Source organism: Podarcis liolepis (genome assembly GCF_965112155.1).
Source record: "Podarcis liolepis genome assembly, chromosome: 15".
Classification (NCBI taxonomy): Eukaryota; Metazoa; Chordata; class Lepidosauria; order Squamata; family Lacertidae; genus Podarcis; species Podarcis liolepis.
In genome coordinates, this window is record NC_139566.1 from 12,708,847 (window position 1) to 12,722,900 (window position 14,054).

Here is a 14,054-nt window from a genome sequence, read left to right on the forward strand (position 1 = left end):
TGTTTTCATTCCATTTGTTTTTCTTATTGCTTGTTAGCCGCCCTGAGCCCGGCCTTGGCTGGGGAGGGCGGGGTATAAATAAAAATTATTATTATTATTATTAAGCAGGCTTCTCTTCAGTTTGGGGGCAGATAGCCCTTCTTGGGCCCTCCCCGTCAATTGGCTTTCCCTCTCCTTCGGCTTCAGGGCTCCATGGAAAACCTCTACACCTGGAACGACATGAACGAGCCCTCCGTCTTCAACGGCCCCGAAGTGACGATGCACAAGGACGCGGTGCACCAAGGGGGCTGGGAGCACCGTGACATTCACAACCTGTATGCATTCTACGTGGTGAGCGCTGCCTTCCTTTCCTATTCCCCCTTTCTGGGCCAAGAAAAGCTGAGGTCCACGACATGACCGGTCTGTTTACGAACGAAACAGCTTTTGCCAGCTTGCTCCCCTCCAGGGTGGCTGGGGTTGATGGGAATTGTAGTCCAAAACATCTGGAGGGAACTGGGTTGGTGAAGGCTGGTTTGGAACATCTCTCTCGTCTGGTCTTCCAAGGAACTCAAGTGGGCTGGGAAGTAGATCAGGATCTGCAGGGAAGATTGCTGGATGCTTGCGGACGTATTTCTTATTCCCATGGCCAGTGGTCAGGGTTGATGGGAATTGAAGTCTACCAGGCAGAGAGCCTTCTCGGTAGTGGCGCCCGCCCTGTAGAATGCCCTCCCATCAGATGTGAATAAAGATCTATCTGACTTTTAGAAGACATCTGATGGCAGCCCTGTTTAGGGAAGCTTTTAACATTTGATGAATCGTTGTATTTTAATATTCTGCTGGAAGCCACCCAGAGTGGCTGGGGAAACCCAGCCAGTTGGGTGGGGTATAAATAAATAAATAAATTATTATTATTAGGGTGGGTAGGGGGTGGCACAGGCTTCTCATCCCTGGATCAGTGTGGCGTAGTGATTACAGTGTCAGACTAGGACCTGGGAGACCTCTTAATCCCCACACAGCTGTGAAGCTCTTGGGAAACCTTGGGCCAGACAATGTCTCTCAGCCTGACCTACCTCAGAGGGTGTTGTGAAGACAAAATGGGGAGGAGAACTATGGATGTCACCTTGAGCTCCTAGGAGGATAGGTGGGATAGTGAATGAATGAGGTCACCTAGTATGCTTTGTGGCTGAGGGAGAGTCAATCCTAGGTCTCTCTGGTCTAAGTCCTAACTGCTAGAGCACATTTGAGGAAACTAAGCAGGCATGAATCTGATCGGTACAGTGGTGCCCCACAAGACGAATGCCTCGCAAGACGGAAAACTCGCTAGAAGAAAGAGTTTTCCGTTTTGGAGGTGCTTCGCAAAACGAATCTCCTATGGGCTTGCTTCGCAAGACGACAATGTCTTGCGAGTTCCTGCTGGTTTTTCCCCTCCCCCCTCTTTTTCTAAGCCGCTAAGCCGCTTATCAGCTGATCCGATCAGCAGATAAGCCGCTAAAAGCCGCTAATAGCGCTAATCCTTCAATGGGCATGCTTCGCAAGACGAAAAAACCGCTAGACGAAGAGAATCACAGAACGGATTCTTTTCGTCTTGCGAGGCACCACTGTACTCTGGATGGGAGACAGGCAAATCATAACTTCTAAAATTTAAGAGTTGGATAAATTATAACCCATTAGGTTGTTGCATTCCCCACACAGATTGGTGTAATTCCTCTTCTACATAAAAACGATTGATTACAGTTCTGCACACTTTTGTTAGTCATGAGGAGAGGCAAGGCGGTGAGCCAGACTTCTCAGATTTCAACAGCCCCGTGCAGGAATCCAAGCATGTATAGCCATGAAGGCTAGAAGCTTGCTTTGGATGGATGGTGGCTAACAGATTGAGGTTGAATCCTGACAAGACAGAAGTACTGTTTTTGGGGGACAGGAGGCGGGCAGGTGTGGAGGATTCCCTGGTCCTGAATGGGGTAACTGTGCCCCTGAAGGACCAGGTGCGCAGCCTGGGAGTCATTTTGGACTCACAGCTGTCCATGGACGCACAGGTCAAATCCGTGTCCAGGGCAGCTATTTACCAGCTCCATCTGGTACGCAGGCTGAGACCCTATCTGCCTGCGGACTGGCTTGCCAGAGTGGTGCATGCTCTAGTTATCTCCCGCTTGGACTACTGCAATGCGCTCTACGTGGGGCTACCTTTGAAGGTGACCCGGAAACTAATCCAGAACGCGGCAGCTAGACTGGTGACTGGGAGCGGCCGCCAAGACCACATAACACCGGTACTAAAAGACCTGCATTGGCTCCCAGTACGTTTCCGAGCACAATTCAAAGTGTTGGTGCTGACCTTTAAAGCCCTAAACGGCCGCGGTCCTGCATACCTGAAGGAGTGTCTCCACCCCCATTGTTCAGCCCAGACACTGAGGTCCAGTGCCGAGGGCCTTCTCGGTAGTGGTGCCCTGCCTGTGGAACGCCCTCCCACCAGATGTCAAGGAGAACAACAATTACCAGACTTTTAGAAGACATCTGAAGGCAGCCCTGTTCAGGGAAGCTTTTAATGTTTGATGTATTAGAGTATTTTAATATATTTTTTTTGGAAGCCGCCCAGAGTGGCTGGGGAAGCCCAGCCAGATGGGCAGGGTACAAATAATAAATTATTTATTTATTTATTAAATCCACAAAGCAGAATTCTGCACCTAGAACCACATTCTGCACTTGGTCCTGCATTCCATCAGAATATATATATATATATATGTGTGTGTGTGTGTGTGTGTGTGTGTGTGTGTGTGTGTGTGTGTACCATATTCTGTTTGATGAGGGAGGCATGGGCTGCAAGGTTTCTGGGCTTGGTTTGGGGTGTTAAGTTTGATCACGGTTTGAAGTGTCCCCATAACCACTTCTTTTTTCCCCCCACTGCCGGCAGCAAATGGCAACAGCGGAGGGGCAGGTGAAACGGTCGGGAGGCTTGGAGCGTCCGTTTGTGTTGACTCGCGGCTTCTTTGCGGGCTCACAACGCTACGGTTAGTGGTGCATGAGGTGGGAGGAGGGAAGAGCCATTGCTCAGTGACAGGGCACCTGCTTTGCATGCAGAAGGTCCCAGGTTCGGTCCCCCGTGGCATCTCCAGGTTGGGCTGGGAAAGAGTCCCCACCTGAAACCTTGGAGAGCTGCTTCCAGCCATTGGAGACTGTCCTGAGCTACCTGGACTGACGGACTCGCCCTGTACAATATGGCTTGTTGTGCAGCAGACCTGCAGGAAGAAAGGCGGGATATATTTGACAAATAAATAAGACAGAGAATCAGAGAACTGTAGGGTTGGAAGGGACCTTGAGGGTCATCTGGTACAACCCGCGCAATGCAGGAATATTTTGCTCGAACTCACGACCCAGCTGTCAAGGTAGTTTAAAGAACATGGCACAACATTAAAATAAAAAAGAACCAGTCTGCCATGTAAACTCTGCCGCAGGTAAAGGTAAAGGGACCCCTGACCATTAGGTCCAGTCGTAACCGACTCTGGGGTCGCGGCGCTCATCTCGCTTTATTGGCCGAGGGAGCCGGCGTACAGCTTCCAGGTCATGTGGCCAGCATGACTAAGCCACTTCTGGCCAACCAGAGCAGCGCACGGAAACACCGTTTACCTTCCCGCCAGAGCGGTACCTATTTATCTACTTGCATTTTGACGTGCTTTCGAACTGCTAGGTTGGCAGGAGCCGTGACCGAGCAACAGGAGCTCACCCCGTCGCGGGGATTCGAACCGCCGACCTTCTGATCGGCAAGTCCTAGGCTCTGTGGTTTAACCCACAGCGCCACCCGCGTCCCAGCTGTCAAGGTAGTTTAAAGAACATGGCACAACATTAAAATAAAAAAGAACCAGTGTGCCATGTAAACTCTGCTGCAGAGGTTATACCAATTCAGTAAAGACTATTAAGCTGAAAGCTCCTTAAGGAGCCTGGGGGGGGTGTGGAGGGGCAGGCATGCAGACTGTAGGCAGGCTTCCAAGGCAGAGCTGAGGACACCTTTGACCTTCCAAATGTCGTTGGTCCCCATCAGCCCCTGCCAGTATGACCTGCAGTGAGGGGTGATGCGAGTCCAGCAGGTTAGGGTCACAGGTTAGCCTCTTGTGCTCTAAAGGCTGTCATCAAGGAGTCGACAAAGCAGGCCTTCCTGGGGAGGGAGTTTCAGAGCCTAGGTGAGGCCGCAGGAAAGTGGCAGGTTAAGAGATGATCTGTGCACAGGTTGTTCACTATTGCACCTTCTTGTTGTCTCCCTCTGTAGGGGCTGTGTGGACAGGTGACAACGCAGCGGAGTGGGACCACTTAAAGATCTCCATCCCCATGTGTCTAAGCCTGGCTCTTGTGGGCATCTCTTTCTGCGGAGGTAAACCGTGCGGGGTTCAGATAACCCGTGTTGAACCCGTGTCTTAATAATAATAGTAATCGTTAATATGGCACTTCTGAATGCTACACATTTGGCCTACTTACCATATAACGCTAAACTGTGGTTTAATTCTTCATGGATGAGCCTCCATAAGTCTGCGGGAAGCATCAGACTCCTTCACGCCCCCATCTCCTCCCCCTACATGGCGAGGAAGAGGACATACCCCGAGTTAGAATCTCAGCTTGGTGTTGCATACAAACCGGGAGTCATGCTTTACAGGAAACAATGGTTAGTAGCTGAACAAGCCAAATGGTTTGCTGGAAACCGCGACCTGAAAATTGTACAAGCTACTAAGCTGAGCTTCATTAGAAGTGAAACTGAATTCAGCAGAAGTCATTTTTCCAGCTGCACAGGAGGGGGGGAGTCACATGAGGCCAACATTTGGTTCGCTGTCACGGGAGGCTCATCCATGCGCTTTAATGTTACTTGTGGACACAACCATTTCTTGAAAATTCTTAAGACCAGGGGTGGGGAGCCTCGGCTGAATTCAGCCCTCATGACTCTCCCCAGGCCACACCCCTTACCGTGGTGCCCCGCAAGACGGAAAACCCGCTAGACGAAAGGGTTTTCCGTTTTGGAGGTGCTTCGCAAAACGAATTTCCTATGGGCTTGCTTCGCAAGACGAAAATGTCTTGCGAGTTCCTGTGGGTTTTTTTCCCTCCCCCCCTTTTTCCCAAGCCGCTAAGCCGCTTAACAGCTGATCCGCTAAGCCGCTTATCAGCTGATCCGCTAAGCCGCTTATCAGCTAAGCCGCTAAGCCGCTTATCAGCTGATCCGCTAAGCTGCTAATAGCACTAATCCGCTAAGCCGCTAATGGGCTTGCTTCGCAAGACGAAAAAACCGCAAGACGAAGAGACTCGCGGAACGGATTCTTTTCGTCTTGCAAGGCACCACTGTACTTTGCTTTGCATCCTGCTTGAGTTTTTGCTTTGGTCAGATGTGTCCAACTTGTGATAGGCTTCCAAGTTCCCCATCTCTGCCTTAACCATCCTGGCTCTTGTTGGCTTGTTAGAAGCAGAGTGCTGGACTACTTTTGTACTGTTTTATTGTTGTTAGCCGCCCTGAGCCTGGCTTCGGCTGGGGAGGGCGGGATACAAATAAAATTTATTATTATTATTATTATTATTACTTTGACCCTTGGTTCCAGCTGAACTGAGCTGCTCCTGGATTCTTAAAGGATACTAAAAGTCTCGATCTTTCTCCTGCCTTCCCTCCTCCAGCCGACGTGGGTGGCTTCTTCAAAAACCCCGAGCCGGAGCTGCTGGTGCGCTGGTACCAAGCGGGAGCCTACCAGCCCTTCTTCCGAGCGCATGCCCACATGGACACCACCCGCCGGGAGCCCTGGCTCTTTGGCGAAGAGAACAAGGCCCTGATCCGGGACGCTGTTCGCCAGCGCTATGCCCTCCTGCCCTTTTGGTACACCCTCTTCTACCACAGCTACCGTACTGGCCAGCCTGTCATGAGGTGAGTGAAATGGTGTGAGGGGGGGTCTCTCCATTTTAGGAAAGGGTGACTTCAGCTACCTGCACGTAGACTGGCTATATAGGTAGGTGGTCCAGTCTCACCAGAGGTGCTGTTACACAAAGCAGGGGCAGCAACCCTGAAAGCCCTGCTCCAGGTTACGAGCTGTGGAACAGCTGCTCCACCTCCAGAGACCTCTGCCTGAAAGGAATGAGAGCTTTGAGCAATGGAAAGCTGAAAGCAGACCTCAGAAATGGCATGAAATCTAAACTGAGTGATGCCTGAAGCCCTAGATTCTTTTTCAGATTTCTAGCCAGCTGCAAACCAGGGTTTATCCGTTCACACATTGCACCAAACCAGTAGTTACGTTTCCTCAAGCCTGGCTTGGTGTGTGAAATCAACTGCTATGGCAGATGGTGCTTTCCCTACTGCTGTGTCTCTACTGCTATCACAACTCTGTTTTCCCCCTCCACAGACCTCTTTGGGTGGAATATCCCCAGGACGCTACAACATATGCCATTGATGACCAGTATCTGCTTGGTGAGTGTGGTGAATCCCAGGGTTGATTTTGCTTCACTTCCTGTTCTCTGGCAAGAATCTTTACATTTTAACGCCCAACAGCCATTTTGGTTCTTGAGCATTTCAGCTGAGAAGTTAGTGGCACACTTCTTTGAGTTATCTTTCTGTGATCACCAGGTTCTATACGTTTTTGTACCATGGGGATATTTGCAGGCTCTGCAAAGTTTTCTATATCCTAGCTGCTGCCAGCAGCCATCTTACCTATTCTTGAGATTATAAGCATTGACTTTTTCCAAGTTTTCACAATTGTGTTAATATATATAAAAAAATAATATAGTAAAGTGCTAGCAGCTCAAAAAGGGGATTAGACAAAATATTGGAGGCTAAGGCTGTCAGTGGCTCTATTTTGCCTGTAGTATCATAAGCAGAATACCAGTTGCTGTTTTGCTCAGGTCCTGCTTGTGAGCTTCTCTTTGGCATCTGGTGGGCCACTGTGGGAACAGAATAATGGACTAGATGGTCCTTTGATCTGATCCAACAGGTCTCCTCTAATGTTCCTAATTCAGAGGCAGATTACAAGAGGAGCAGTTAATGCAAGTTTCTAGATCTCATGCATTTAATCTGTTTTCTTCCCTTTGCAGGCGATGCCTTGCTGGTTCACCCAGTTACGGCACAGGGGGCCCGAGGCGTGCAGGTCTACTTGCCTGGCAAAGGAGAGGTAAGTGAGGCTGGCAGAGCGGAAATGAGGCGTGATGGGGTGGGAGAAGGAGAGTCGGCGCTCCTTTGTCAGAGTGTATAGCATAGAGAGTGAGCAACTCTGGCAGTTCTTTGGCGTTACCTGTGTCCAGTGCTAAGGAAATGAAGGCTGCGATACCCAGAGGGAGAAAGAGGAGACAGAGAAGGGGTGGCAAAGGGAGAGAGAAAGTAAAGGGGATGGCAGAGAGACAGACATAGGCAGAAGGGGTGGTCTTGCCCACTTTAGGCTCTAGACCTATCTACTTCTGGCATGGGGCCCCACATATTGACTATGAGGGGCTGCAGCCCCCAACAGAAGAAAGAACAAGATCGGCCAGCCCTGTTTTAAATTAACCCTGACGCTCCCCAGCACTCCCAGGATTCTGTTTGGAGTTTGGAGTGACAAGTCCTGTGGCTGTCCATAGTCCTCTCTAACCATAGCTGTCAACCGTCCCTTATTTGGCGGGAAACTCCCTTATCCCAGCGCCGTGTCCCGCTGCTGTCCCTTATTGATGATGTCCCTTAAATTTCCCGGGTTTCAAAGGAAGCAGCCCCTCTCCCTCCCTCCCTGCCGGCCAGGGAGGAGGGAGGCTCCAACTGTGTTCTTGGCTGCGTTGCTCACCCAATAAGGAGTCTAAGAACGGCTGGGGGGTGGAGCTTGCATGCCTTGTGCCGATCAAATTGGCAGCGTTGCCTGGGAACTCGCCTTTGCTCAGCGTTCCCAGCGGAGAGGTAACGATGGTTTTCCTTGCTGCATCCCCTTTGTTGGGTTGCTGCGCTGTGGGAAGCACCGCTTGAGGCTTTGTTTGGCTGCTGGCTGGGCTTTCTGCCTTTGGCTTGGAGGGGCTCAGAAGTTGAACATACCTGTGCCTGGAAAATCCCTTATTTTGGCTGCTGATCCCTTATTTTCGAGGTTGCTGGTCCCTTATTTTCAAATCTGTAAGTTGACAGCTATGTCTCTAACATGCCTTTTTCCACTATGCAGGTTTGGTATGATGTCCACACTCACCAGAAACTTCATGCGCCCCAAACCCATTATTTAGCAGTCACCATGAGCAGCGTAAGTCGAAAGGGGGGAAGAGGGTTGATGAGGGGGCAGTTCTTGGAGGGAGAAACAGAACCAAGACAGGGCATGGAAGCCTTGCTTACCTGGCCACTGGAGGCTTTTGTCTCTCACCCACCCCCCTTGGAACCACCACTTAGGATTGTATATTTGAATTCCATTCATTAATCTCTTTTTACGAAACCTCTCGAAGCCATAAGCAATAGTGGGTTGCCACAGGCTGTGTTGTACTCAGCGTAGACTCACTAAAATTAATGGACCTCAGTGAGTTTCCTCTGAGTGGGACTAGCATTGGCTTGCAACTCAGTAACGCCAATATTTTTTTTAAAAAAAACAACAACACCAGTTTTATATACAGTCGTACCTTGGAAGTCGAATGGAATCCGTTCCGGAAGTCCGTTCGACTTCCAAAACATTCAGAAACCAAAGCACGGCTTCTGATTGGCTACAGGAGCTTCCTGCAGGAAGCCGCAGAAGCCCCGTCGGTCATTTGGGTTCCAAGAACATTTGCAAACTGAAAGACTCACTTCCGGGTTTGAAGTGTTGTAAAAAAAGCACCCAAAAGACAATAAAGACAGTTCTATACCACCTTCTTTCAAAAGACCACAGAGTGGTTTACAATAGCATAATATCACTATGCTGCAAAAAAGTAAACCAGGTGGATAGCAATCAGTAGTAGTACAGTACATAATTATTCCTAATACACAATACGGTACTTGTTTATACAGAATAGTATAGAATATATCATGAACAATGCAGAACAGTGTCAACACAGTAGCAAACTCTCCAACTTAACCCCCTGATCCTCAACGCTTCTCTGCAGATTCCTGTGTACCAGCGCGGTGGCAGCATCGTGGCTCGGAAGGAGCGGGTCCGGCGATCTTCAGACTGCATGTACAATGACCCTTACACCCTCTACGTGGCCTTGGGCCCCCAGGTGAGGTGGGAAGGAGCAAAGAGGGACAGGGCTGTGGGAGAGATGCTCTACAACAGGCTTTCCCAAACTTGGGTCTGCAGTTGTTTTTGGACTACAACTCCCATCATCCCTATCTAGCAGGTCCTTGTGCATTTCTGCCTAGCTGGGATGCATCCTTGAATTCTCATTTTCCTGGAAGGAGGAAGGGAGCAGTGTGTGTAGGGAACTAGTCTACAGTGCTATACTTTACCATCTTTGCCTCTGGCTCCACCCACCACTGGTATGTGGCGCCCAGAAGGGAACGGGGCTCCTCAGGCTGCAGAGGTTTAAAGGTATAGGTAAAGGGACCCCTGACCATTAGGTCCAGTCGTGACCGACTCTGGGGTTGTGGCGCTCATCTCGCTTTATTGGCCGAGGGAGCTGGCATACAGCTTCCGCGTCATGTGGCCAGCATGACTAAGCCGCTTCTGGTGAACCAGAGCAGCGCACGAAAAGGCCGCTTACCTTCCCGCTGGAGCGGTACCTATTTATCTACTTGCACCTATTTATCTAGGTGCTTCCGAACTGCTAGGTTGGCAGGAGCAGGGAGCAAGCAATGGGAGCTCACCCCGTCACGGGGATTCGAACCGCCGACCTTCTGATTGGCAAGTCTTAGGCTCTGTGGTTTAACCCACAGCACCACCCGCGTCCCCTGCAGAGGTTTACCCATCACTTAAATCCATTCCACACAACTGCCCTGATGGGGGGAGAGAATGAAAAATCGGGGAGAGTGGTAGCAGCAATGAAGAGGAAGAGGCTGCACAGAGAGTGTCTTGACCATGGTAGCTCCACTCTCTCCCAGAACCCACCTGGTGCAGGATTTAACTAGCAAGACCTCCTCACTTTCTGTGTCAACACCCCCCCCCCTTTTACAGGGCACAGCGCAAGGAGAGCTTTTCGTTGACGACGGGCACACATTCAACTTTGAGACAAAGGGGCAGTACCTCCATCGCCGCTTCAGTTTCTCCGGCAACACGTTGACGGCAAGGTACTGGGCCTCCCTCCTCTTTCCCACAAAATCCCCACCCCAGACCATCTATCCTGCCTGGTTGGTGCTGGTACTTCTGACTGAGGTGGTCGTCCTGTGATTGCACTTCAGGCTGCAGGTGGGGCAGTTGCAGAATTAAAGGCTCCTCTCCCCACTCACGGAAAGTTTACGTTCCAGGGAAGAGCAGTCCTGCCCAGCCCTGACATGCTAGGTTTCTACAGGCAAGGATTTTTTTTCTGTAACTGGTGGCCATTCAACCACCAACACCTCCACCTAAAGTTTGGAACAGTACAGCCCAAACATCAAGGGTCTGACCACCTTTGTAATACAAAGACCAGAATTGCCTATTTTAATGTAGTTTCAGAATTATTTAATTGATGCTTCTGGGACGGTTATTTGCTGATGCTGTTTTTGATAATGTTTTATGTGCGGCGGTTGTTTTAGCATTTTAATGTCATCATTTTGTTATTCAGCTGTGTAAATCTTATATTGCTTTATTGTAACCTGCTTTGCTTTATTGTAAGTTGGGTGAAAATGTTATGTTTTGGGGGTGGGATTTAGGTGCCATCTTCGTTGCCTTTTCAGTGGAGTTTGAGACTACAGTATCACTTCCCTGCCCTCTAACCCCGCTTTCCCTGCCTTTGTTTTCTCCTGTCCTCCAGCTCTGCAGACCCGAAGGGCAGCTTTGAAACTCCGGCTTGGATTGAACGGGTGGTGATCCTGGGAGCCGGGAAGCCAGCAGCAGTGTTCCTCAAACAGAACAGTGAGTGGTTGGAAAGGTCCTGGGCTCCATCCACTGGCATCTCCATGGTTTTTTTGGAGGACGGTAGCTGAGTGGACAAACACATGTTTAACATGGAGAAGGCCCAGGCTCGGTCCTGGGTGCCTCCAGTTATAGAAGGAAGTAGGAATCCAGGTGATGAGGGAAGGCTCCCCTCTGCCTTAGGAACCTGGGCAGGATAGAGAAATTGTGCCTCATTTCAGTAAGCTGAAATATGATCATCTGAGCTGGGTCATCGTGGGGCTTTCTTAGGCAGAAAAGGAGGGGGCCAACATCTGCTGGGAGAAGTTGTTGTGGCAGGCAGTGAATACCCCCCAACAGCAAAAAAATTAATGCTTCCCCCTGCTATCCATAAAACTTGAGCAACAGTTTCCTATGAACTGAACTGTGGTGTATTGTCTGTGTGCACTGTGAGAATTTTGGGAATGGGAAAAGCGGCGTACAGTGGTGCCTCGCAAGACGAAAAGAATCCGTTCTGTGATTCTCTTCGTCTAGCGGTTTTTTCGTCTTGCGAAGCAAGCCCATTGACGGATTAGCGCTATTAGCGGCTTTTAGCGGCTTATCGGCTTATCGGATCAGCTGATAAGCAGCTTAGCGGCTTAGAAAAAGGGGGGCAAAGGAAAAAAACCCCGCAGGAACTCGCAAGACATTGTCGTCTTGCGAAGCAAGCCCATAGGAAATTCGTTTTGCGAAGCACCTCCAAAACGGAAAACTCTTTCGTCTAGCGAGTTTTCCGTCTTGCGAGGCATTCGTCATACCACTGTATTAATTTTAATCTAATCTACGGAGCACTTTCAGCTAAGATTTACAGCAATGGGGGAATCTTTGGCCCTCCAGATGTTGCTGGACTACAACTCCCAGAATCCCTGCTCATTGGCCCTGTTGGCTGAGGCTGATGGGAGCTGTAGTTCAGCAACACCTGGAGGGTCACAGGTTCCCCATCCTTGAGCTAAACCCGACTTCAAACTGTTCTCTATTGGGAAAGGACGGTACTTCTTTTTCTCAGCTGTGCTCACCTCATCTCTCTTTCTCTCTCTCCCCCAATCCTAAAAGGTGTTGCAGAATCTCGCCTGGATTTCACACACGAAGCTGAAACGTCCGTCTTAACCATCCGGAAACCTGCAGTCAACATTGGGGCAGACTGGAGCATTTCCCTGCGATAATGCCACGAGCTGGGCGGGAGGGCGGGCGGGCAGAGGGGTTCAGCTGGACAAGAGGGCTAAGGAAACACTCAAGCAGTGTTGGGGAGTTCTGGGGTGCCTCCCCTTTCACGGTCATGTGGGAAGGGAAAGCTAGGTGCTCCCCACCCTTCAGGGGCTCAAGTCCAAGATCCTGTACCACTCAGGCATGTCTTGGGAGGGGGCGGGGGCGACGATCGCTTCCACCCCTTCCCCTCCGATCCTGGCTTGGACTCTTTCTTTCCCCCTGCGTGTGGTTCCATAGATTAACTTTAGCAATATTTGCTGTAGAATGAAGAATCTCTGGGTTGGAGTTGGTTGAGACTCTCGTTTCCCCTCTGCCAGGGGTGGTGGCCAAGAAAGATCTCTTCCCTTCCCACGCCACCCCACTCCCTGGAGTTGCAATGTTGGGACCAACCATTTTGAGGGGCTGGGCCTTTCCAGAGGGGAGGGAGAATTGATTTGGTCTCCTCCGTTTCCCATCCATCTACACTTCCCTCTTCATCTCTCTCCTGCCCAACCAATTCCTGGCTCCAGTTACTGACCACAAAACGAGTGACCTTGGCAGGGGTTGCCTTTTAACCTTTTCCCTGCCAACAGGTGAATGTATGGAGAACTCCCTCTTTCGTTGTTCCCTGCCCCATGCCGCCATTCGCCATAAACAACAGGGCAACATGTACAGCTAGCTCACTTGTGGGGAACCTTTGGCCCTTGAGACATTGCTGAACTACAGCTCCCATCATCCCTGGTCATTGGTCATGCTATGGCTGATGGAAGTTGTAGTTCAGCAGCATCAGGTTCCCCACACCTGAACTAGGTCGTGGCCATCCTCTTCCCATGCTCTCTTTTACCCACCAGTCCCAATACTTTGTTATTTCTCCCCCCCCCCCCAAAAAAAACCCCTTAGTACTGTGAGTGAGAAGGGATTTCTATTTCTTTCCAGAGTGGGGATGGGGGTTATCTTGGTGTCAGTGAATCACTGGCACTTCTATTTATATAATTTCTTGGGGGAGGGTAGATGAGACAGATCATGTGAAGGGAAAGGGGAGGCATGCTGCGGTTTGGTTAGAAAACCAGGCTCTGGGTTATGAGAGCAAGCCAAAGCGAATGTGGAGCGGGGGGGGGGGGTTGTCCTGCACAGAAATCTGGAAAGGAAAAAACGAGTGGCAGGTGGGTGGGGAAAGAAGCTGCTAAGAAATCAGGCCCCTTTCCGGCCAGAAAGTGAGGAGAGGGGCCCATCCTCCTTGGGGTGGAGTAGGACAGGCAGGATTTTTTCTTTTTTACTCTTCTCGCTATGCCTTCCATCTCTCCCGCTCCTGCTTCCAGCTATCACTGCTCCTGCCCCCTCTCAGGCTAGGCTGCCTGGCTTGCGTTTGGCCTTGGCCGTCTTGTGTGTGTACGTGGATTAACATTCCTGGTCCTGGCTGGTTCTCCCTCGTGCATTTGCAGGCAAAAGGCCCAGAGCGAGTCTTTTTTCTTTTCTTTTTTAAAAAAATGGTCAAAATCCCTTCTTTAACACACACACACACACACACACACACACACACACACTTCCTCTCCTCCCATGCTTTCTTGATTGTGATTTCATCTGCAGGTATAAAGCTTTCACTGACTGGGTGTTTTGATAAAAGATGGACAATAAAAAAACCATTAAAAATAAGCATTTTTGGTTTTTTTTTTCTTCTTTTGATAGCTGCCATAGATTACGCATGACAATGTCAGAGGCGCCTGTTTTGCTGCATGGATGCATAGTGTATTCAAGTCAGGAGTTCATGAGAGCAAAGAGAAACCTCATAATAGTAGCACATATAAAACTTTTAAAAAAGGAATACAGTGGTACCTCGGGTTAAGTACTTAATTCGTTCTGGAGGTCTGTTCTTAACCTGAAACTGTTCTTAACCTGAAGCACCACTTTAGCTAACGGGGCCTCCCGCTGCCGCTGCGCCTCCGCTGCACGATTTCTGTTCTCATCCTG

At 50.0% G+C, this 14,054-nt stretch overlaps 1 protein-coding gene across 2 annotated transcripts in view; it reads left to right on the forward strand.

The window, feature by feature from the left end:
- GANAB (glucosidase II alpha subunit) overlaps positions 1–13,739 on the forward strand; it is a 35,122-nt gene extending 21,383 nt beyond the window's left edge. For both annotated transcript variants that reach the window (XM_083477511.1, XM_083477512.1), the window contains 11 exons: positions 187–330; positions 2,888–2,984; positions 4,238–4,339; positions 5,620–5,863; positions 6,336–6,400; positions 7,021–7,097; positions 8,100–8,174; positions 9,001–9,114; positions 10,008–10,120; positions 10,783–10,883; positions 11,955–13,739. In XM_083477511.1, coding sequence (XP_083333637.1) covers positions 187–330; positions 2,888–2,984; positions 4,238–4,339; positions 5,620–5,863; positions 6,336–6,400; positions 7,021–7,097; positions 8,100–8,174; positions 9,001–9,114; positions 10,008–10,120; positions 10,783–10,883; positions 11,955–12,064 — 1,242 coding nt within the window. In that variant the 3' untranslated portion in view covers positions 12,065–13,739. The remainder of the gene's footprint in view (positions 1–186; positions 331–2,887; positions 2,985–4,237; positions 4,340–5,619; positions 5,864–6,335; positions 6,401–7,020; positions 7,098–8,099; positions 8,175–9,000; positions 9,115–10,007; positions 10,121–10,782; positions 10,884–11,954) is intronic.
- The last annotated feature ends 315 nt before the right edge of the window (positions 13,740–14,054 follow it).